The sequence below is a fragment of the Cydia strobilella genome, chromosome Z (genome assembly GCF_947568885.1).
Source record: "Cydia strobilella chromosome Z, ilCydStro3.1, whole genome shotgun sequence".
NCBI classification, from domain to species: domain Eukaryota; kingdom Metazoa; phylum Arthropoda; class Insecta; order Lepidoptera; family Tortricidae; genus Cydia; species Cydia strobilella.
Window position 1 is genome coordinate 42,447,280 of NC_086068.1, and position 24,104 is coordinate 42,471,383.

Consider the following 24,104-nt stretch of genomic DNA (forward strand, 5'->3'; position numbering starts at 1 on the left):
TTGAAAGAATCCTCTAAAAGAATCCTGTAGAATCTGCCTGTCATTCTGTCTCCGCTTTTTTCAATGTACACGAAATAATGTGTTTCATATAAAATAAATAAGTATTCAAGTATTAAAAACCTGATTTATTATTTAAAAAACCTCTCATGGTAGCAGAGGTCCGTGGTTCTTCACGAGTAAAACAAGTACAACAGTAATACGATTTCTCTGTGACAAATGTGGCAGTTTTGAGAGAAGCTAAAATAAAGAAAAACGATGGAGATACCAATTACGGCAGCGGAATTAGCCAACATTCAACGCCGGAGGACGCCGAATCGTTCCCGATATGGAAATTTCAAGTCGAAATCCTATTTAAAAGCTACGGTTTGTACGAAATTGTGTGCGCATCGACAAACGCCGTCGAAAGTGCCGGTTCGTCCCAACAAAGCCTGAAAGATGCGCAAGCTCAACGCATTATTATGCAAACTATTGATAAAAAACACTTAACCTTAATTATGACATGTGAAAGTGCCTACCACATGTATAAGAAACTATGTTTCCTATTCGAAAAATCTGATGAACAACAAAGGTGCAAATTAATGCAGAATTTCTTTCAATGCCATTATAAAAAGGGCACTTCAATGACAGAACACTTGGGTAATTTAGAAAATCTGTCATTTAAACTACGAGGGCTCGGTGAAAAAATCGAAGAAAAAATGATTATCTCAAAAATCATATCAAGTTTACCTATCGAATATAACAACTTAATAACTGCGTGGGAAAGCACTTCTTTTGCCGATAAAACTCTAGAAAATCTACAAGGCAGAATACTGAGTGAAGAAAAGAGACTGACAAAAGCGAGCTTGATTTGTCTTCATCCGAAAAAGTGGCTTTCAAAGCATTTAAAAACAAAACTAAGGCGTGTAAAATCTGTAAAAAAACAAATCATCTAGAAAAAGACTGTTTTTACAAAAAGAAATGCAGCATCTGTAAAAAAACAAATCACGAAGAAAAAGACTGTTTCTTAAAGAAAAATAAGACTAAGGAAAAGGTAGCATTTCTAACAACATTTAATAAAACAAGGAACCTTGACGTCGAAGAGTTCGTTGTTGATTCAGGTTGTACTTCACACATGACCAAAAACAAAAATATGTTATTATTATTTTATTATTTAAGCTTTGTTTGTTCTACAGTCAATTTCTTTCTTGTTTTTGTGTTTTTACTTTGGCTTTGTTTTGGGGCTGACTGCAGATCCCAACTGCTGGGTAAAAGCCTCCTCACTTTTTCTCCAGTCATCCCTGTCTTGGGCTTTTTGGAGCCAGTCTTTTCCTGCGACGGAGGAGATATCGTCTATCCATTTCTTTTTGGGCCTTCCTGAGCGCCTCCGTCCTACAGGTCCAGTCCACTTTGTTGCTTCCAGTGTCCATCTTTTGTCCCGATATCTGGATACATGACCTGCCCATTGCCATTTTAGATGAAGAGTTTGTTGAAGAGCGTCTGTAAGTTTGGTCTTTTGACGTATTATTTCGCTTCTAATTTTCTGTATTTTTCTTATATTTAATAGACTTCTCTCCATCGATCTTTGACAGGTCGTTATAGCTTTACGCACTTTATTTGTGTATGTCCAAGTTTGGCTTCCGTAAGTTAGACTTGGCAGGATACAGGTGTCCATAACGATTTTCTTGTGGGCTATGCTGTATTCGCCTTTCAGGATTTCTTTCTGGGACCAAAACTTTTTCCAGGCTGTGTTTATGCGTCTGTCCACTTCTTCCTCGTTGTTAGATGGGCTAAAGGATATGTGTTTTCCCAAGTAAATGTATTCATTAACATAATCAATTTCAGTCCCTGCCACATTTATTGATCTTCTTCGACTGTTGGTCATAGCTTTTGTCTTAGATGTGTTCATGTGCAGTCCTACTTTCTTGCTCTCCTTGTCAAGGGTATTCATCATGTCTTCTAGTTGGGTCGCAGATTCTGCAAAGATTATAATATCATCTGCAAAGCGTAGATGGGTCAGACGTTTATCCAGTATACTAATTCCTTTATTCTTCCACTGCATGTTCTTAAAAACTTCTTCTAGCACTGCTATAAACAATTTCGGCGAGAGTGGATCTCCTTGTCGGACCCCTTTGCCTATAGCTATCTCCTCTCCTTTCCTTTCCATTTTTACTCGGCTTACACTTTGGCTATAGATGTTTATTAGGATGTTTATGTATGTTTTGTTGATTTTACATGTTTTCAGAGCTCGCCAGATAGAGCTATGTGTAATGCTATCGAAGGCTTTCGAGTAGTCTATAAAGGCTATATAAAGGGGGTAGTTACATTCTATGTACTTTGCTATTACTTGATCTAAGGTATGGATATGGTCTATAGTTGAATATCCCGATCTGAATCCCGCTTGTTCAATTGGTTGGTGCGCATCTATAGTTGGCGTTAGTCGGGTCTGTAGTATGGATGTGAAGAGTTTATAGACACTGGACAGGAGACTGATTGGGCGATAGTTGCCAACATCTAGTGGATTGCCCTTTTTGTACAGTAGGATGATATCAGAGCTGCACCACTGTTTGGGAACAGTTTCTTGTTCTAGGACCATGTTATATAATTGAGCAAGGTAAGGTACTAGTAGTGGGGCTCCAAAATATGTTATTCGAGATTAAAAAAGAAGAAACCAGCATCCAAATTGCTAAAAAAAATGAGAAGATAATATCTACTGGAAAAGGTGTAATTAATTCGGAGAATGTAAACCTGACAGAAGTACTATATGTTCCTGAACTACCAGAAAACCTGATCTCTGTAAATGAAATCACCGAAAAAGATGGACAAGTATTGTTCACTAAAAACAAAGTAATAATTTCTAAAAACAATGAAGAAGTGTTAACCGGTGAGAAAAATAAAAATGGCCTGTACTTCATAAAACTGCAAATTAAAAAAGAAGAGACATCTTTATTAACACATAAAAATGATACAGCATTAAACTGGCATATAAAACTTGGTCATGCGGGCAAAGAAACAATGGAAAAAATGCTAGACAAAGTAGATGGCATAAATATAACTAAAGTTAGATCAACTCATCAACTGTGAAGTTTGCCTAGAAGCCAAACAAACCCGTTTATCATTTAATACCCAGAGAAAAAGAGCTGAAAGAAAATTGGAAATTATACATACAGACATATGTGGTCCCATAACACCCAACACCTGGGATGGAAAGAAATATATACTCACTGTGATGGATGACTATAGCCATTTTGCAAAAATATACCTGCTGAAAAGTAAAAATGAAGCGTTTGAATACCTGAAAGAATATTTACAAGAAGCGGAAAGAACCCACAGCGAGAAAGTAAAAATGATAAGATGTGATAATGGTGGAGAATACACTTCTAATAACATAAAAGAATGGTGCAAACAAAAGGGAATATTACTGGATTACACAATCCCATATTCACCTCAAGTTAATGGGAAGAGTGAAAGATTAAACCGTACAATTCTGGAAAAAGTAAGAGCTTTGCTGTATGAGAATAACGTACCTAAATATCTATGGGGTCAAGCGACAAGAACCGCGACATATATAATCAACAGACTACCTACAGATGGAAAAGAGGTTACACCCTCAGAGCTATGGACTGGTAAAAGACCGGATCTGAAGAATCTGAGCTACTTCGGAAGTCAAGCTCACAGTAAAATACTTGGAAACCTGAGTAAATTAGACAAAAGATCTGAGAAATTCCTTATGGTCGGATATTCCCCTACTGGATACCGTCTTAGGGATGAAGAAAAGCGACGTATCGTAGAGCGAAGAGATGTAATTTTCTCAAATCTAATACAAAGATCTTTCCAACCTAAAAATATAAAACAACAACCTGTGGTAGAACTGGAAGTAATAAACCAGAACAGAAGAGAAGAAGAAAGAAACGAAGAAAACCCAAGACAAGAAGAAAGAAAAGAAACTCTAAACCAAGATAGAAGAGAAGAAGAAAGAAACGAAGAAAACCTAATACAAGAAGAAAGAAAAGAAACTCTAAATCAAGAAAGAAGAGAAGAAATGCCAAACAAAGAAGAATGAAGCAAAACTCAAAACCTCCAGAAAAGAGAAGAAACCATTGACGAAGAAGAAACACCTGAAACAATTCGAAGGTCTGGAAGAATAAGAAAACAGCCAGCAAAACTAAACAACTATTTCACTTACCTTACCTACAGCGAAGCCACAACCGGTTCTGAAAAAGAAGAATGGATAAAAGCCATCAACTCTGAAAAACAATCATTGAAAGACAACAGAGTATGGGAACTTGTTGATAGAGCTGAAGCTGGAACAAGAAAAATCTTGAGCAATAGATGGGTCCTGAAACAGAAAAGTGATGGAAAGTACAAAGCTCGATTGGTGGTGAGAGGATGTGAACAAAAACCTGGCATTGACTATGGAGAAACTTTCAGTCCTGTGATTAATAACAGTTCTATCAGAACTATGCTAGCTATTGCTGCAAATAAGCAATACCATATCATGAAACTGGATATAAAAACTGCTTTCCTCTACGGAGAGATAACTGAAGATCACATGCAGATACCGATATGAAAAAGAAGGAAAAATATGTAAACTGAAAAGAAGCCTATATGGACTAAAACAATCTCCTCTGAAGTGGAACCAAAAGTTCTCAATGACCCTAAAGAAGAAGGGATTATGCCCACTTAACACAGATCACTGTATTTTCAAAACAGAAAATGGAGATGTTATCCTTGGAATATATGTAGACGACGGATTGCTGATAGGAGAAAATAAAGAAGAGATGCTCTCATTGTTGAAGAAACTTGAAGAAGACTTTGAAATGACTTTTGTAGAAGGTCCTACTTCCTTTCTAGGAATGGAGATAGTTAGAACAGAAAAACAAATAAGAATTGGACAAGAAGAATATGCCAAAAGCATAGTGGAAAAATTTAAGATGAAAAACTCTAAACCATGTCCGACACCATTAGTAAAAGATCTGAAGGAAAAAGACAAAGAAGATACAGAAGATGTGAGATTTCCCTACCGTGAAGCTATAGGTTCTTTAATGTACCTAAGTAGCAAGACTCGACTGGATCTGGCATTCTCGGTTAATATTGAAAGTCGTAACATGGAAAAACCTACCAACACTGATGTGAAAAACGTAAAGAGAACCCTAAGATACATACAAGGAAGTAAGAATATAGATATCGGCTATGACACAAACTCAGACCTTACCAAATCGCCTACAGCGACTCCGACTTTGCTGGAGACCTGGAATCAAGAAGAAGCACTACTGGATACATTATTATGTACTGCGGAGGTCCCTTGCAATGGTGTGCAAGGAAACAACCTATAGTCGCACTCTCAAGCTGCAAAGCTGAATATATAGCTGCTGCAGAATGCAGTAAAGAAGTGCTGTATCTAAAAAACTTAATAGAAGAAATGTTACAAATAAAAGTGCATGTGAATTTTAAAGTGGACAATCAAAGTGCTATAAAACTGATAGAGAATGGAGTGTTGAACAGACGCTCTAAACATATAGATGTTCGTTATAAATTCATTCATGAAAATGTTGTAAGAGGTAATTTATGTGTAGAGTATGTACCTACTTCATATAACTGTGCTGACATTCTAACCAAGCCATTAGAGCCTGTTAAGTTTAAAAATGTTTGTGAACTAATCTACAATTAAGGGGGAATGTTAAATAATAGTCTGTAAAACGTTAAAAACATTTTACTTTGATAATTGTAGTATTTGTAGTTCGTTTCTGAACGCAACCTATTGAAAGAATCCTCTGAAAGAATCCTGTAGAATCTGCCTGTCATTCTGTCTCCGCTTTTTTTAATGTACACGAAATAATGTGTTTCATATAAAATAAATAAGTATTCAAGTATTAAAAACCTCTGATTTATTATTTAAAAAACCTCTCATAAAAAAGTAAAAAACTGCAATTAGAATCTCAATAATCCTGAATATCAATGGTCTCGTCTCTAACAATCATGCCCTATTATAAAGGTACAGTAATTCCTTGTCACTGATTAAAACTCACGATTTTTACACATTATTTCCTTAAACGGAACTTAGGCTACGTCTTACGTAGGCGAACAACTCGCGAACGCGAAGCGAGGCGGCGGCCAAGCGAATTTTTTTATTTTTATTTTATTTATTTGGCTCACAAAACAAGTTACAGACAATTTCAGAAATTAATACAATATTAGCATACAGTTCAGATCTAGACTATAACTCTAAGCATGTGTGCACAGAAGGATTAGAAGATTTAGTTACAATTTATTGCTAGGGAGGTGAGATGCCATTTCTACACAAGATTATGGACAGAAAAGTAAAATAAACAGTAGCAAGATCCAGTTTACAGAGTTGCGTGCGCTAGTAATTAATCTACCTAAGTCTAAAACTAAATTATACTAAATTAACCGCGAATGCGAAGCTGCGCGACGCGGCGAGGAAGAAACAAACCGTTGATACGTATGGAAGTGTCCTATGGTCGAGGAGCCCAAGAGGGGATTTGTGGAGTCACTCGAGCGCGTCAGATTAAGATATAGGGGATACCTTGCATCCTGTTGAGTACCTCCACTAAGTATGCGTCCTTGACACCGAACAGCGAGTCCAGGACAGCCCGTCAGAATAGTAAAAAAATCGCCAAAAAAATAAACGTGTTATAATACTTATAATGATGAAGAGGTAAGTAATAAAATATTAAATATGCATATTTTTCGTATTCTTACATTAACAGTAGGTTTTTATGTTGATTACGACGTTTAAAGGAAACTAATATTAACACTCATCAATAAGTAGTCATGAATTGGAACAAGTAAACATTTAAAAAAATTGGAAAAGTAAAAAGCACTAGTTCGCGAAAACCAACTTTCCGCACGCTAAACAGCCACGAAAAGTAGCACTTTTTGAGCAACTGTATTAAAAATAGTTATTTACGATACAAGTGCGGAAAAGAGGAAATTCGAAACGAGTGGCGATAAAGTAAAACACGACCGCAGGGAGTGTCTTAAATCGACACGAGTTGCGAATTACCTTTTCGCACGTGTATCGTACAACGTTTTACAGTACATATGGCCCTTTAAACTTTCGACATATGCACGAAAAGGGCTCATTCCCGCACTAGTGCGAAAAAGTAGCACCATATGTACTGTAAAGAATATTTGAGTGTATAAAGCATTGGGAAATATCTTGTATAAAAATGGTGAATAATAGTGGTCCAAGAAGAAATCCTTGGGGCACTCCTGAAGGGATTTCCACCCACGATGATGAGAATCCGTGCGGAGGAGGAGAACAATCGAAAGAGGTCTCCTCTTATACCTACTGATAAAAGTTTTTGTAATAGCAGATTATGGTCGATGCGATCGAACGCCTTGCTGTAATCTGTGTATACAGCATCGACTTGATCTCCACTAACCAAGCTGCGTGACAGGTAATCATTAAATAAAATAAGGTTGGAATCCGTAGATCTTTGTTTAAGAAAACCATGTTGATAGGGACAGAATACATGTTTAAGAGAGGCATACACCTGGTTGTAAACCACGCGCTCAAGTAATTTGGATACAAGACACAACTTAGATATCGGGCGGTAATTCACAACATTACTCCTATTTCCTTTTTTATGAATGGGTGTAACAAATGCAGATTTCCTTAATCGTGGCATGACTCCCTCTGAAAGTGATCTATTAAAAAGTATAGCTAGTGGTTGCGAGATGCTTTCAGAGCAATTGACAAGGAAAACAGCTGGAAGATGATCAGGCCCGGTAGATTTGCTAAGACAAAGAGTAAGAACTATTATATAATCTGTGGCTAAGGTCGAGACTTTTAAGAAGTTTCATGATTTGGTCAGGCTGGACTTCGATGGATGCAATATCAGCAATAACAGAAGTTGCAGGCCCATCAAGCGGGTAAGAACCAGGTGAAGCATTATTAGTTAAGAAAGTAGAGTGAAAGTAGTCGCTAAATAAGTTGCTAATGCCTACACCAGTGTCCGAGGTAAAGCCAGAGTAAGACATTGAAGGAGGAAAAGAAGAACCCTTATTATTGTTTTTCAGAAAAGACCAGAAATAACGCGGATTGGTTTTTAGCGAGTCTTCAACTTGGCTTATGTATTTGGAGTAGCACTCTTGTTCGAGTAACTTGACCCTATCTTTAAGTAATTCAAAGGTGTACTTGTCTGAAAGGTTTTTGTAAGTCTTAATAGTAGTTTATGTGACTGCTACATAATGAAAGGCACTAAAACTCGAGTGTGGGTTTATGAAACGAACGTAGTGAGTTTCATAATAGAATCACACGAGTGTTTTAATGCCTAATTATGTACAGTTACATACACTGCTTTATCTACACACATATTATAAACTTTCTATGATATATTCACTTACCTCATATTACAGCCGACATTGGGGCATAGTTGCTCTCTGGCGGAATTCGCGGATATGAGGTGGCGTCTCCGAAATATTTTTATCGCACATTTTACACGAAACTTTTACTAGTTACTTTCAAAATAACAAAACAAATTATTTTTTACCTACAAACTAATTCAAAGATAAACGGCACGTCAAATGGCGGCAAAGAAAACTTTTTTCACGCATGTCATGCATCCGTAGTTTTTTTTTTATTCAGAGAAACTAGAGTGGGGGTCGATTGCCATATCTATGGATGGCATAAAAAGGATGCCAATCTCTTATGGCAGAATGAGGGCTATCGTTTTTTTGCTCACCAGTTGGCGCCTCTGTTGATGGTGGTCCAAAAGACTAAAGAACAGCTGTCAGTCATTGAAGTGACAAGTGACATTTGTCATTTCAAACTATGGAAAAGACCACCATCTACACTAGCGCCCCTAGCGGCGAATTCATACGCGTTAGCCCTCATTGTTGCAAAAGTGACCGCTTTCAGCTTTAAATAATAGTTCCTAATTTCTCCGGTGGCGCTAGTTAGGCTCTGGGACATGAGTATAACATGAACCATGTAAGGCAACAAATAACCCGACCAAATTACGTAGGTTGTTTTTGGTAGTATTTCGGTGTATGGTGGCGCCGCCTAATTACTGTTTTTTGATGGACACTTTTCATACATAGATATGCCAACTAACAAGCGAGATTTGTCAAATTTGTATGCAATTGACATTTCATTTCGAATAAAACGTCATCTTGACTGATATTAGAATAGAGGTCAAATCAAATTTCTTTATTTTTCAGAGATGTTCGAAATTTTAATAAAATAATATTATCGAAATCGATGTTATTATCTCAGAATAATAGCTTTAGTTATTATTTAGTAATAATAACATTTTCACAGATAAAAAATTTGCTGTAACAAAACAGTTTATTTTAATGTTGGCCATTATTTACGGATTTTGAAGGCATCATAGAGGGTTTATGATATGTGTGTAGATAAACTTCTTAAAATACTTGTACTTCTCCTTTATTGCCCGTATAAGCCCGCGACTAAACCAATGTGGATAGTTAGCATTATTACCATTTTTTAGGGACGTACTTATCTCGCAAACCATATATAATTTTGTAAAAACAATTCTCTTCGACGTCGCCTGAGCCTAAAACCGCAGGCCAGTCGCAGGCCCGCAAATCTGTTAATTGAGGTATAGTCAGTGCGACAAAATGCAAATATGGTACGTTTAGCGGTAGTGAGTAGTTGGAGATCCACAAAATACAAAAGTTATGCATAGTGCTTCATGTTACGGGTCCTCAGGAACTAGTGGGTCGATACAGGGTGATATTACGTTACAGTCAAGGGCATAAATATATATACATTTCCAAAGTTTCAAAAATATGTGTACGCTCTTACACCTTGGACAATAAAGACGTCTTCACATACTTTTGAGCCATTTGTCTCGATTGATATTTTTGCCTTCGACTGTACTTATACAAAAAGTAAGGTTTTTCATTAATTTGTGATTTTATTTACTTTCTTTAGTTCCTAAACTAACCGCGGGAGCGCGGGAAGAATTTCTATCTCCCTCTCGCGCACCCGCACGCCTCTCTTACAGCTCATTCCGTTTAGTAAATAGTAATAATACATGACCTATTTCCTAAATATGCAAAACAGTAAAATTGCGGGTTGAGACAGCATAAATAAGACACCTGATTGATTCAATATGTTTACATGCTTTTATTGAAATCGTTACATATTCAAATTTTGCACTTTTACTCTTTAATGAAACTTAAATGATAATGAAAACATACACCGTTTGGTAATAAATGCTATTTTAACTTTTGATTCTTGAAGGATAAATCCAGAGGTCCTTCAAACATAATAGAGCTTATTATATTTATAAGTATGATATAACAGACAGTGCGGCGGTGGCGGTAGGCGCCGCGGTCTCCGGCGAGGATGGCGCGGTGGCCGGCGGCGCTGCGAGGTCGCGCCGCTGCCGCGACACGTCACACGCATTCCGACAACTCGTCTCATCAAGAGTTGTCTCGCAGAATCACGTCACACACTTCCATATACTACTATGTCGAGAGTCGTTAGTCTCTCTATAGTGTCGATAAAGAAATATACAAAGCTATCACATTACTTTAACACAGAATATAGTATAATTATATCAATTGTAAAAAAAGAATTCAAAGAAAACAAAATGATAATAATAAATGTCCGCACAGCACTTTTAGTGTCTGTAACGAAAGGTAAATATAAATCACTCTGATTGCACAAAAGCTGTATGCCCTGAACCGGATTGTGCGCGTGACGCGTGACGCGACGCACACACCGTACCAATTAGTGGTGCAAACAGTAACACGCGAGCCACCAGCCTGCTGAGCGTGGAGGCCTGGAGGGCTATCGGATATCAGGCGAAACGTATACGTCGAGAGCGGAGGCGGACGTTTAGGACAAGTGGAAGGAGTGCTGGCCCTCGGAGGCGGCCAGCCGCAGCTTGGCGCGCATCACCTCGGCGTCGCTGTAGTCGGGCAGCTTCAGGTAGTTGACACACGTCATCACCGACGGCAGGTACTCGTCCGGGTCCAGCGACGACTCCAGTGATTTGCGTACCACCGTCAGAGGCGGATTCAGAGCCTTGAAACCTGCACACACATACATTGGTTACATACCGCTTATCCAACTATTAATTAAATAGACAAAAGATTGCGAGTGGTACGCAGCTTACCTCCAGTGGGAAGACGGGGGCTGCCCGTGACGAATTGCAGGAATAGGCGCTGCTCGTCGCGGCTGTAGGAGGCGAGGATGTCGATGAGCATGCGGATGGCGCGCGACTCGGCCGTGTAGCCGTGGTCAGGCCGGATGCACTCGGCCAGCATGCGCGGTTCCCACCGCACCTCGCGACCGCCTGACACAATAACAACACCATCATTTTAATCTTTCATTCGTTCATGGTATGGTTCCCAGTCCCACGGCCCAATAACAATATCGGGACTATTATTATTATAGGTATCTAAATTATAGGTATCTAAGGATGTATCTTACCTGACGGGCTTCCGCAGAACACTTGTTCCAGCTCTTCTGGATAGAATATTTTGAGATTACATAACGGGAATACTGATTCGAATCCTTCTTTGAATGCTTCCAGTTGACGAATCACGCCTGTAGCACAAATTTTTAATGTTATTAGTTTACTATGTACTATCAGATAAAGTTAGTTATAAGAACTGTATCGTTTATAATAAATACATATAAAACCTGGTCTAACTGTTGTATTCTAACATATATGACTCATGGTATAGTAATAATTTAGATTTTGCAAATTTCGGCAGCGGTCACATGTATGACGCCATTATTTGTCACTCAGGCACTATAGAGATTGTCTCCCAGCAGTTTTATGATCCTTTTAATATTGCTAATAACATACTAGAAGCTTATGCAGATTATCCTGAAAATGACCAATTTCGATTTTTTTAACTTTAATGCATTTGTTCTAGCAAATACCTACATTTTGATGCATAATTTTCACATTTTTGGTCTTATTTTGATTATTTTGATATCAGTGTATGGCTTGGGACATTAGCTTCAATTTTGTAGTAAGTACATTGCTTTAACGCCCGACTTTTGGTTTGGTTAAAAAACCCAAATAATCGTTTTTTTTTCTTCATTATATTGATTTATTTTTAAATTTCTCATAAACTATTGTATATTTTGGTACATAGTGATTAGTGAAATTATATAAAATTTTATTGGCTTTCGTTTAATACCCCATACGTGTATGTGCATGTGCAATGCATAGTTTGGGTGCAAAATGCAATATTCGCAACGAGGCGGGAGTCATTTTGATGACGTCATTCCGCTGAAGTAGATGGCCGGCGCCGCTGTCTCCCGGCAGTTTTGGAGACCCAGTACCATGCCCAACAACATATTGAAATTTGATAGCCGTTTCCGGATCTGAACTATCTCTTCGACCGTTTCCCATAAGGCATAGTACTAATACACTTTGATGGTGAAAGGTTATCGTATGAAATTCAATATATTATGATATAGCCACTTATGCAATTATAACAATCAAACAAACATAGGACCTTGTTACCCTTGTTAGTTTTATAACCACAACATAGAACCATGTAATATCGGGATTTTTGGACTATTAGTTGATGATATTAAGATCCTGGTTTCAGGAACATAATCTAAAGACACGTAGAATAACGTACTAATCATAACCCATATTGTGGAAAAAAGGTAACATAGAACCTTATAATATTGGGGCAGCGATTTGTCGTAAGGGGTCATCCATTAATTACATCACACGTTTAGGGAGGGGGTCAAGAAAATGTGACATGTTGTGACATGGGGGAGGGGTCACAAACTTTGTGACGTCACTAACTTATTTAAATTATTTTATTAGCTGTACAGTTACATAACAAGTTTTTGGAACGATATTCGTTTTTAATCGTTTAATGTTTTTTCCTAATCTGTTTTGGGTTATAAAATGACTAATATTTCTTTTAATCGAATTTAAACTATCGTGAGACATATTAACTTAACTTTATTGGAGACCTAGGCTCTCCGAAAAATGTCGCGCGGGTGACTAAAAACACGTGAGTGAAAGCGCTATGTTACTTAAGTTAATATTTCTTTTGTCAAAAATATTTTGATAAAATATTAATAATACTTAATTCGATTTGCCGATTTCATTGAAAAAATGCGACATCACACCAGGGGGAGGGGTCAAAAAACCTCGAAATTCGTGTGACGTAATTAATGGATGAACCCTAAGTAACATACCATATTCTCTAAAAAGCCACCACGCACAGATTCAAATTTTTTTTCTCAAAAATGGACGGCAAAGTCGACGTTGCCGGTTAAAAAGTAGGTCGCGAAGTGCGTAGTTTATGGTCAGTCAAAAAATTAAAAAGTTAAAAACATTGCATTCTCGATTTCGGGACTGCAATGTTGCATACAAATTCCATTATTTGTCGAGTTCCAAACTTTTTAAAAGTTGAAGTGGCCATATCAAATGAAGGCATAGGTCCATGAAACAGCCAAACAGATGATCAGTACTTATTATTATAATGTTGGTACCGCGACTATTTAGGTGTCTCAAATAGGTTGGCGTATTTTCAGCAGTAAAATACACTTCTATTTTTAATTAAAAAAATAAAAAGGCGGTAAAGCAAATCTTTTCACTTTTTTCTGTGAAAATATATACATAAGAACGTTGCTTCTGTAAAATATTTCTATTATATTTGTATTTATTGCGCCATTTTTGAGAAAAGCACTATACATATATGACTCGGCTGGAAGGCTACTTGCTGGCTTCGGATTCAATTAAACGGACTCCCAAGTTCGTCCGTTTAAAACGAATCCTCGGCCAGCAAGTAGCTACTTCCGAGCCTCGACCACGGAGTAGGATGGAGATGGCAAGTGGGCGTTCCCGTCTATCCGACAGTTAGTAGCGACCGACTCACTTTATGCACAGACTATGCTCAGTTGTTGTGTAAACTTCATGCTCGAATGACATTCACGTCGTACGTACGCTCGTCTAACAAAAATTGATAATTAAATTTAAAATGCCGTATTGTGCAGTATTAAGCTGCAGAAATCACAGCGGTTTAAAAAATCTTTCACGTGGTGGTATTTCCTATCACCGGTGGTTATTTATTTAAATATAATCCGATAAATACGAAAAATCTGTTTATTTTGCATTATTTACGAATGTTCGTTAAGTAAATCTATATTTTATCAGTTAGAACTTAGAGTTCACAATCCTTTGTCACTTTTCTTTACGTTTATCTGGAATATTCGCTATCCTAAATGTCAAATAACTTCGCTACTCAGATGCTGCGCAATGTCGATATTTATATCGATAAAGTTAAAGTTACGATATTTCAAGTTTGATGTTTGGTTCGGTAATAAATTATTGTTTTAGACACGTTTCTAATTATTATTTGGGATAATCAATGTCTTAGTAAATATGGCAGCTCTGGTCATCAAGCACTAAGTTAAGTCGGGGTCATTTCATGGCAACCTTTCAAACCTTCGTATTCCTTTACATACGTTTTTGTTTTTTACACCCATCATATTTTCATCGTTAATATAATTAGACTAGGTACTTATTTTATTTTATTTTTATTTTCTTTATTGGGGAAAAAAACAGATACAGACCAATAAGATTTACAGACAAAGTTAAAACAGTACATATAGCCTACATCCTAAGACAATTCCCACTAGGAGGTTCGACAGTAGTTTTAGGATAGCATTGTGATCGGAACTAAATACACAGACATACACTATATACTTAAACTTAACAATAACGACATTTAACACTTCTAAAGTATACTTAATGCACTTATGCGTACAATGCATGCAATGTGCCATGAATAAACGTTTTATATTTTCTATTTCTTTATTATTAATTATTGTAGGTTACCACAAGATGCCGATATTAAAAATAAATGGATCAATGCTACTGGGCAAGAAAATTAGTTTCCTCAAAAATATAGCACCATTTGCTAGGAGCATTTCTTAGAGAAAGATTTCTGGGGATAAAATTGCCATACATCGCATCTAGCGACCACACGCCTAAAACTTAGTTACTAATTTAGTAATTATTAGTGACATTCGGGCTCACTAAATTAATAAAGTGTTCCGTACCACGCAAACTAGCGTCAAATATTGGAATTTTGCCGCCCCCCTTCCTGATTTGATAGGTCACAATCTAACAATCAAATCAAGTGGGATCGATGAGCCAGTTTCATGTATGCTTTCACACCATACAATTAATTTGACAATTTAATCAGGTTGTCCCGTCTAAATTGGCCTTAAATGCTGCTACAAGTAAATATATTGTTAAAGACGAATACTTACCTATGTAAGTAATTGCAGATTTGTGATTACAAAATAACAGCAATACTGAGTTAATCGACCTTTAAAGAACTATGATTTTATCTGTTTGACTTTAAGATATATTTAATGTTCACATTAACAACCTAGTTGGCAATTAATAAGAAACAAATTTCTAGTTAGATATTTGTTGTACTGTACTACATATTATTTTTCGCACAATCACGATTATCACTACCTATATTATAATCATAAATAAAGTATCATCTAAATGTGTTAAAACATACGGTAATGAAATATCAATACCTAACTGAACACACAAATATCGATAAAACACTCCGATTACACTGTCCCCTCCCTATATCGTCGAATGGAAAGAAGTTCCAACGGTTAGCTACTCGCAGGCGTGTAGAGATCTCGAAAACACCAGTGTAACGTGACCGTGAGATCCGTAACAAACCATGCGTAATTAGACCTTACTTATACTGGTTTTTTAGCCGTTTTCTCGCCTGTAATAAGTAAGTGATTTTAAAACTATATAAAATAACGCCATCTGGTGTTTAGTTGTATTAGGTGAACGTTGAGCGAGCTTTTGTGAGATTAATGAGATAATGAAAGAGTCGTATGTCATATAGCTTTGACATTATATTTTAAACCGTCACTGATGTAGCCTACAGTTGATATTCGTTCGAGAAATGTCCACCGGTAATAACCTTTTGGTATGGAAAGTTGCTACGAATCAGAGCAATTTTGTAAGTGTGTGACGTATTTTAACGTGGCTATGAATGTGTGAGTTTAGCGACACTGGTTTTCATACTAAATAGGAGTCATTTCACATCCACTAGTTTATTAATTCGTGGCCTCGACAATAATGTACTATTTTTTTACTAAAAGAAATGATTAAACTATGCCCAGATGTTTCGCTTTACAATCATGTTCATGCGTAACTGCGTGCTATCGTTTTGTTCGCACACCGTAAATTTTCTTGTAGTATTTGTACGAAATTGTTATTGCAACTCGGGAGAATTGAGTAAATTTTGTCTAAACCATATGCTTTACGTCGAGCTCCCAGGACAAAATGTGTACCTTATTATTATTAAAGCACTAATTAAACACGTGTTTTTTTAAATAAAAAAGTAATACAAAAAAAACACGGCGTAGTAAAGTTGTATTTATAATAAAGGATACAGTCCTTATCAGCAGGCTTTAACATTTGCTGTAGATCTTTTAGTAATGAACTGTTAACTGCTAGTCTGTTTAAACTTACAGAGTGTGGAAATGTGGAATTCTTATGTAAAATGAAGTGTGTTTATAGCGGTGGTCTAAGACTTCGTCGGGGTCAAGTCTGTGAAGGGTTCCTTGGCGTAGTCTGGGGATGGGCGACAGCGTACGTTCGTGTGTACATAGAGTAGTGTTGTGCGTAGTGTAGTGCGTACCTTCATAGAGCAACCAGTGCGTGACGAGCGTGATGTAGTCGTGGAGGTTGTGCGCGGTGACGGGCAGGTCGCGGCCGCCGCGCCGCAGCTCCGTGCAGCCGTCGCCCGGCAGGATGAAGTCCAGCCCCAGCTCCTCAATCGGGCACCCGTCCAACTCCAAACTGCTGATCTGTGACGACATCAATCACTATACTACTGATCTGATGCTCAATACAATACGTGTGCAATATCATGTAACACGTTATATTTAAGCTTCACTGTATAACATCAAGAACACACAATTCGTAGGCCAGGGAATGAATGCCCAAAAAAAGTTATAGAGGGAAATGCTTGGAACACAATTTTTAACTTCGTAGCTTTGTTTGGACTAGTTAGGAGGTGAACATGTCCCCGGTCGTAACCCTGGTGCTGGGGGGGACAGGGGGGTTTGAAGGTTTAATTTTTCGGTTTTTCGATTATATCTCGGAAACTATGCGTCAGAGCTTATACAAAATGAAAAGAGATTTAATTTGTTACAAGTTTTATTGTCAAGTTTTTCTATATCTTGTATAGTTTTTGAGATATCCGCTCTTGAAGGTTTATATAGGGCTCTCATTTTTATCTTGATTATCTACATCAGTGAAGCTGCTAGGCCGGGTTTGGTAACGTTTTCGTATAAATCGGGGGTGCTGAATTCATTTATGGTATCAACATTTACACCATTCCTAAGTAAAAGCAAAATTTAAAAAGATGTTTTTTTTAAACTCCTCTTTACTCTTAAACCGCTGAACCGATTTCGTTAAAATTTGGTATAGAGATGGTTTGAGGCCCGGGACAGTACATAGGATAGTTTTTATAACCAAAATCATCTTTTAAGGGTGTGAAAAGTGGGGTGGAAATTTGTATGGGGAATCAATAACCGCTGAACCTATTTAAATAATATTTGGGATGGTCTACATGTTTGATTTAGTTGAAAATGATACAAAACATGACTTCAAACCTAAATTTAAACAGTATTGACCTCAGGAATTCAACTTCGGCGAAGAAGCTGAATTCCCCTCACACCAAATTTCACACCTTCAAAGCATGATTTTTGAGATAAAAACTATACTATGTCCTGTCTCGGGACTTAAAACATCTATTTACTAAATTTTAACTAAATCGGTTCAGCGGTTTAAGCCTGAAAAGAAGTTAAAAAAGTTATTTGTTAAAAGTTTATATGTTTTTATTTCGGAAAGGTGTCAATGTTGATACCATAAATGAATTCAGCACCCCCGATTTATACGAAAACGTTACCAAACCCGGCCTAGCAGCTTCACTGATGTAGATAATCAAGATAAAAATGAGAGCCCTAAATAAACCTTTAAGAGCGGATGTCTCAAAAACTATACAAGATATCAAAAAACGACCCAATAAAACTTGTAACAAATTAAATCACATAATTTTTTATAAGTGGCCATGTCGCTCAGACGCATAGTTTCAGAGATATAATCGAAAAACCGAAAAATTTAACCTTCAAACCCCCCCCACCAGGGTTACGGTCGGGGACTTTTGATATGTTCATCTCCTAACTAGTCCAAACAAAGCTACGAAGTCAGAAATTGTGTTCCTAGCATTTCCCTCTATACCTTCTTATTGCTTGGCCTATCGAATGCCAAAAACAATAGAATCTACGAATAACGAAGTGAAGTGTTTGCGATTTGTTCAATCTTACCCGCGGAGCTTACCTTGTACATGCCTAATATACCTATATAATGCGAAGTCGCGAAAGGAGTAGAGCAGAAAATGTAAAGAGACAAAATGAGAACTATAGGGTATCTGACTACTAGTCAAATCAATTTCTTTTTTTGAAATGTGAAATGATTTGCTACTATGGAATTTATATGAAACAATAGCATGTGACGTCATGATCAAATTAATTACCTACTCCTTATAGTTTTATACGGGTTTTAAAATAGAAATTGTGTCTAATAATAACTACGTAGGTAGACTTCTCCATCAAATCAATCTTCTGGTGCTTTATTTCATGCATGGTGTAAAATAATTTATTTTAAATACAGTCAAATGCCCTATTTGATTTGTATAAAGTCAGCATGTTCATCCATCACATATGGTATGGTATAGATGGACCCTACATTTGTTTGTTTTATCTCAAAAGGTTATTGTATATATTATTGATATGTAGGTATTAAGATGAGTGTGTGTTGTGTTACCAAGTGTTGTTTATGTTCGGGCGTGTGCGAGTCGTCCTCGTTGACGAGCGTGGCGCGCTCGGCCACGCGGCGCAGGCGGCACAGCGAGCGCCACAGCTCGGGCGCCACGTGCCGCACGTCGCTCAGGCTCAGCCACCGCTCCTCGCCCACCACCCAACGGTACATCGACACCGACAGAGGGATATCCACCTGGACCATGGCACAACACTCCACTTAGTACACTCCTCAGGACCATTTTGTGATTAAGGGCCGGTTGCAACAACCAGAGTTGACGGACTGACTAATGTTACTCAGCAGTCAGCTATGAGACCTCCCTTACAATCAAATTTAGCGAACCCTTTAACGGTGAGAGGCGGTTTGGTGCAACCGTCCCTTAAATAGCTGAAATTACATTTAGACCCACACTTGAACGCAAGAGACAAAATGATCAAGTTGGAAGAATCTCTTTGGCTCTCTCACATTAAAAGTTACAGGTAATATAAGGGTTTAATTGTTACTTCAATACACAATTTTGGGGAATAGTAAACGAAGTGACAAAAAATAACGGTAAATAGAATAAATAAGAGAGGATCTTAAAATAAATTAGCTCAAACAACTTACCATTCGTGAATCCATTACAGCTTTAGCCATGAATTTGCCCAGAAAGCGGAATTTGGCCTTGACGCGGGAGAGATGCGATGCGCGCGCATTCCGGCCGATGGCCTGAGGGAAGAGGCCGCACGGCCACGACACGAAGGTCGCGTCGGGCGCCGGCGACGGGATCGACGTCTCCTTCTCCAGCTCCGAGGGCTCCGCCGACCGCTCCTCGTTCAAGCTGAGGGCGTCGCGCACGGACGACGCCAGGCGCGCCGCCACTTCGGCGGACGACCGGTCGGTCACCATAGGCGGTTGACTCTTCACTATTTCACCGCCGAAAGAGTGCGGTTTCTGCTTAAAGTTTTCGCTCCCGTGCCAGAGGTCAAGATCAGCGCGCTGGAGCTCTTGTGAGACGAGCGCGTAGAATTCGAGAGTCGGGCCGAGTCCGGTGCCCACTTCGTTTTCGTATTGAATTTCAAGCAGCGCTTTGGAGTGTGCGAACTCGTGCATAACGTGTTCGGCTTGGCGTAAAACATTCTGCCGTTGCACGGTGCGCTTGCGGCGGTCGAGACGCGGCGCCACGCGCTCCGTGTCGGCGCCCGCGCCGCCCGCCGCCGCCGCGCCGCCGCGCTCGCCGCCCGCTTCGATTAGCCTCTGCAGTGCGCGGTCGCGGTCGAATGACAACACGTAGAACAATAAGTGACGACATTCGAACGGAAATATGAATGGGCTGAAATAACAACAATAACATCTTACGTAGGATCATACCTTCGTCTAAAATGTATAAAATTATAATTATAAAACTTGAAATCCATGCATATCTGTGAAAGCCTGTCTGATGTAGAGCCTGACTAAGTTTAATTTGACCTTCGCCATGTTGCGGATTTTCAGTGGTACGAGTGGTGGTTTTTACCCTTTGGGTACGGAACCCTAAAAAGTAATCGATACGTTCCCTTATACATGATATTGCCGATTTTTAGAATCAATTTTCATATTTTTAGCGTTTGTGCATAATATGTAACAAATGTTTAATGTGCATTTTAGACTTATGTTCGTTTTTAGGGTTCCGTCCGTCCGTCTGCGTGTCACATTGCTAAATATCTCGAGAACTACTTAAGCTATCGATTTGAAACCAAAAATTATAAAATTTTTACACAATAATAACAATATCATAAATATTACAGGAAAAATAATCACACCTCTATCTTGAATACTTTTTATATTATTTATCAAAAACATCTTGTAACTTAATTTGCAATTCAAGCCCCTTTGCGGGTGTTTATTATTCTCACAGAAAACCGCCTATAGAAGCCTAAACTTGGCCATTTTGTTCGCGACACAAATCACCAACATCTGAGGTGCGGGGGGCGGGTGCGGGGGACGGGTGCACACGGCGTTGTGATTGGTCGTTCCAAACGACACGTGTAACCGTAGGGATGGGACATGTTCATTACAGGCAAGTGGTACTGGTACCAGTTGTACCTTAATTTATAATATTAAAACAATATACTCTTTCATTAAGTAGGTACTTTATAAATGTATCTAAAAAAAATACTTTTCATTTCTCATGCTCTTTAGAGGGTCATTGTTGTTCTAAAAGGTGTGCAGAAAATGATACGTGTCTGCACTAGAGCATTTTACGTTCGAAGTACGATTTTTTTTTAATTGTACGATAAGCAATTGAAATTTAAGTTTAAATGGATTTGTTATACAATTTCCATTCTGATATTTGACTCTCCATTCCATAAATAAAGATACTTTTGCCTAAATTGTTAATTGAAAGTACCCTCACGAAATACTATAAAAATGTATATTTAGTCATGTTTTAAAAAAAAACACATGCATTTTACTTTTCTCATATTCGAAATGAAAAGTAGAGTGTTTAACTCGGGTAAATGCATCATTTCTGCCTCGGACCATTGGCGCTCTCACTGCGTTCGAGCGCCAAAATACCTCGCCAGTAATGAGTGCCTTTCATCCCTGGTTAACAATTTACTATAGCATATTAATGATATAAGATTCTAAACGTAAAGTACCTAATAAGGGTCCCAGAAAATAAGTATGAAATTGAATACTCGGTGTTGCATACATTTTGTGGTGAAATATACATTCATGAGATTTACACAGTAACTCCAACTTCCGTACTTTTTAGTATTTGTTGTTATAGCGACAACAGAAATACATCATCTGTGAAAATGTCAACTGTCTTACTATCACGGTTCATGACGTACAGCCTGGTGACAGATGGACAAACAGTGGAGTCTTAGTAATAGGGTCTCGTTTTTACCCTTTGGGTACGGAACCTTAAAAACTAAACTACGTACCTACTAAGATAAATAAACTACCAGCTAAATAAAACTACAGATTCTACATATTAATTATTATCAATAAAAAAGAATCCCGGTTTTCTTTTATATTTTTTAAAATGGTACAATACGGTACGAACGAAAGCACGAAGTTTCCGCAACTGACGAAACCATCACCGTCACATCCCTAGTCGTTAACGTGAAAGGGATAGCACATTGCATTTTCATGTTGACGAAAAGGGACGGGCATACTTCGTTGCTGCTCAGTACAACCATATTGACCAGTATTAAATGAACCCCGCGGACAAGAAACAATTTTCAACAAAATAATAAATTTCACAATTAACTGTGGAATGTTATTCCATTCGTTTTGTATTTGGAAGTCTTAGATGACTTGCCACACCATTTTACTCTGCAATATAAATTATTAGCGAACGAATTCAAATATTTACGATTTATTTTCGTACAGACGTGCACACTGCTAATAGGTCGTATTCTTAGGCGCAACGCAACTGATCGGAGCGGCGCGCGAGCAATCCTATATAAGACCTATACACCATACGGGCGGTGACCGCGAGTCATACTATAAGCTCAGTCTATAGGGGGTGGTCTGTGATTTTACTTGAAATATCTATGAGATTACACTAAAGCCTAGTTCATATAGAATTGGCACAATTAGTTGTAGATTGTTTGTTTCTAGCGAGAAAAAAAAATACAATTACAATTCAATCACCGTCAAAGCATTTATGGTGAAAATATTATTTTGCTGGCTTTATGCATTTTAAAGTTTTCGACCATGGAAATTGAGAAAAAGAGATTGAACGTGCACAAATACCTCACAAATTCTCATTAGTCCGGGACGAAGATATCAAAGTCGCTTAAGATGCTAAAAACTAGTGATTGTAGGGTCATACAACGTTGCAAGGAGACTCTATCCGCCAACAGGAAGATACAACCTAATCGGAGGTCTGGCACAAGTAATAATATTTTGGAAAAAAGTCCTAAGGTCAGTCAAACAAAATCCAGGACTGCCTGATTACGATTTATCATGAAAATTCATAGAATCTCGTAGTACTGTAAAGGCCGAGACGCAGGAGCCCAATGCGGTGGACAGACCAAATCCGCTCAGCCCTTGATGTAACGCTCCACGGTGCCCTACACTCGGCGACAGACAGAAAGAGGTGGAGGCAAATTGTCCAAGAGAGGCTGTTCTCTAGAAGTGACCACGACCCTCAGTGATGAGGAAACCGATGCAAGGAGGAGGGAGGAGTACTGTAAAGATGATTCGCCTCAGAGGTGGCTATTAAGAGCTATCAAGCAATTAAACATTCAAATTGGACCGTTAAATAGAACCGACAAGCTAAAACACGAGCTAGACTATTGTGCGACCGAGTTTTGACAAAATTCGAAGGTTACTTGTTGTTGGACGACGAGACGTATGTAAAACTCGATTTTAATCAACTACTCGGTTCGAAGTTTTATTCAATATTTTATTCAGTATATTCAATATATTTTATTTTCAGACCATGTCCATTATATGGCCGTAGAGGAAATGTTCCCGAAAAATATAAGTTCGTAAAACTTGACAAGTTCGCAAAGAAATATATGATATGGCAAGGAATTGGAAGTTGCGGCCTTAAGACGAAAAGTTTTATTACATCATTAACAATGAAGTCGGACTTTTATATTAAAGAGTGCTTAGAGAAATGAGTTTTGTCATTTATTAGAAACGATAACAGTCCCGTGAAATTTTGGCCTAATTTAGCCAGCTGCCACTACTCAAAAAAAAGTTTTGGCGTGGTATACTTATAATCAGGTTGATTACATACCCCGCGAGATGAATCCTCCGAATTGTCCCCAATATCGATCTATAGAAAACTACTCAGAAAGCAGTCATAAAAAAAAAACATGATTAGTCAAATTGTCCAGGATATCAATTCGTTGCGATCTACATGGGATCAACACACCAAGAATGTCGCCAAAGGTGTTGTGCAGAATATGATGGGGTCCATTACGAAAAAAGTTCGTAATTATTTACATAACAGAGATTTATTTATTTATTTATACATATTTAAAAGCTAAATACTATTACTATTTAAAATTCACCATTCATAACTTTGTTATATCGTTTGCTTAAAAAATATCAATTTTCTAGTGCGTACCAATTCTATATGAACTATGCTTTAAAACCACCTTCTTTAAAATAAAATAAAAATTGTTGAAATCGGTTCACATGGTAAAGAATTATCCCAGACAAACCAACATACATACAGAGGTCGCGCAAATTAGTTAGCCAATTTGCCGATAGATGGGGCTATACACAATTACGCTTATTACTTATGATTCTGGTCAAAAGTCTTTCGTGATTATAGTTACATGA

The 24,104-nt window shown here is 37.9% G+C and overlaps 1 protein-coding gene and 1 long non-coding RNA gene across 7 annotated transcripts in view; one reads left to right on the forward strand and one right to left on the reverse strand.

The window, feature by feature from the left end:
* The window catches only part of LOC134754980 (uncharacterized), a 543,731-nt gene that overhangs the window by 372,967 nt on the left and 146,660 nt on the right, over window positions 1-24,104 (forward strand). The window lies entirely within an intron of this gene.
* Window positions 10,073-24,104, reverse strand: part of LOC134754804 (E3 ubiquitin-protein ligase TRIP12) — a 175,147-nt gene continuing 161,115 nt past the window's right edge. For all 6 annotated transcript variants that reach the window (XM_063691179.1, XM_063691178.1, XM_063691180.1 and 3 more), the window contains exons 33-38: window positions 19,443-20,148; window positions 18,843-19,031; window positions 16,651-16,819; window positions 11,411-11,527; window positions 11,094-11,273; window positions 10,073-11,010 (exon numbers count right to left, since the gene is read on the reverse strand). In XM_063691179.1, coding sequence (XP_063547249.1) covers window positions 10,814-11,010; window positions 11,094-11,273; window positions 11,411-11,527; window positions 16,651-16,819; window positions 18,843-19,031; window positions 19,443-20,148 — 1,558 coding nt within the window. In that variant the 3' untranslated portion in view covers window positions 10,073-10,813. The remainder of the gene's footprint in view (window positions 11,011-11,093; window positions 11,274-11,410; window positions 11,528-16,650; window positions 16,820-18,842; window positions 19,032-19,442; window positions 20,149-24,104) is intronic.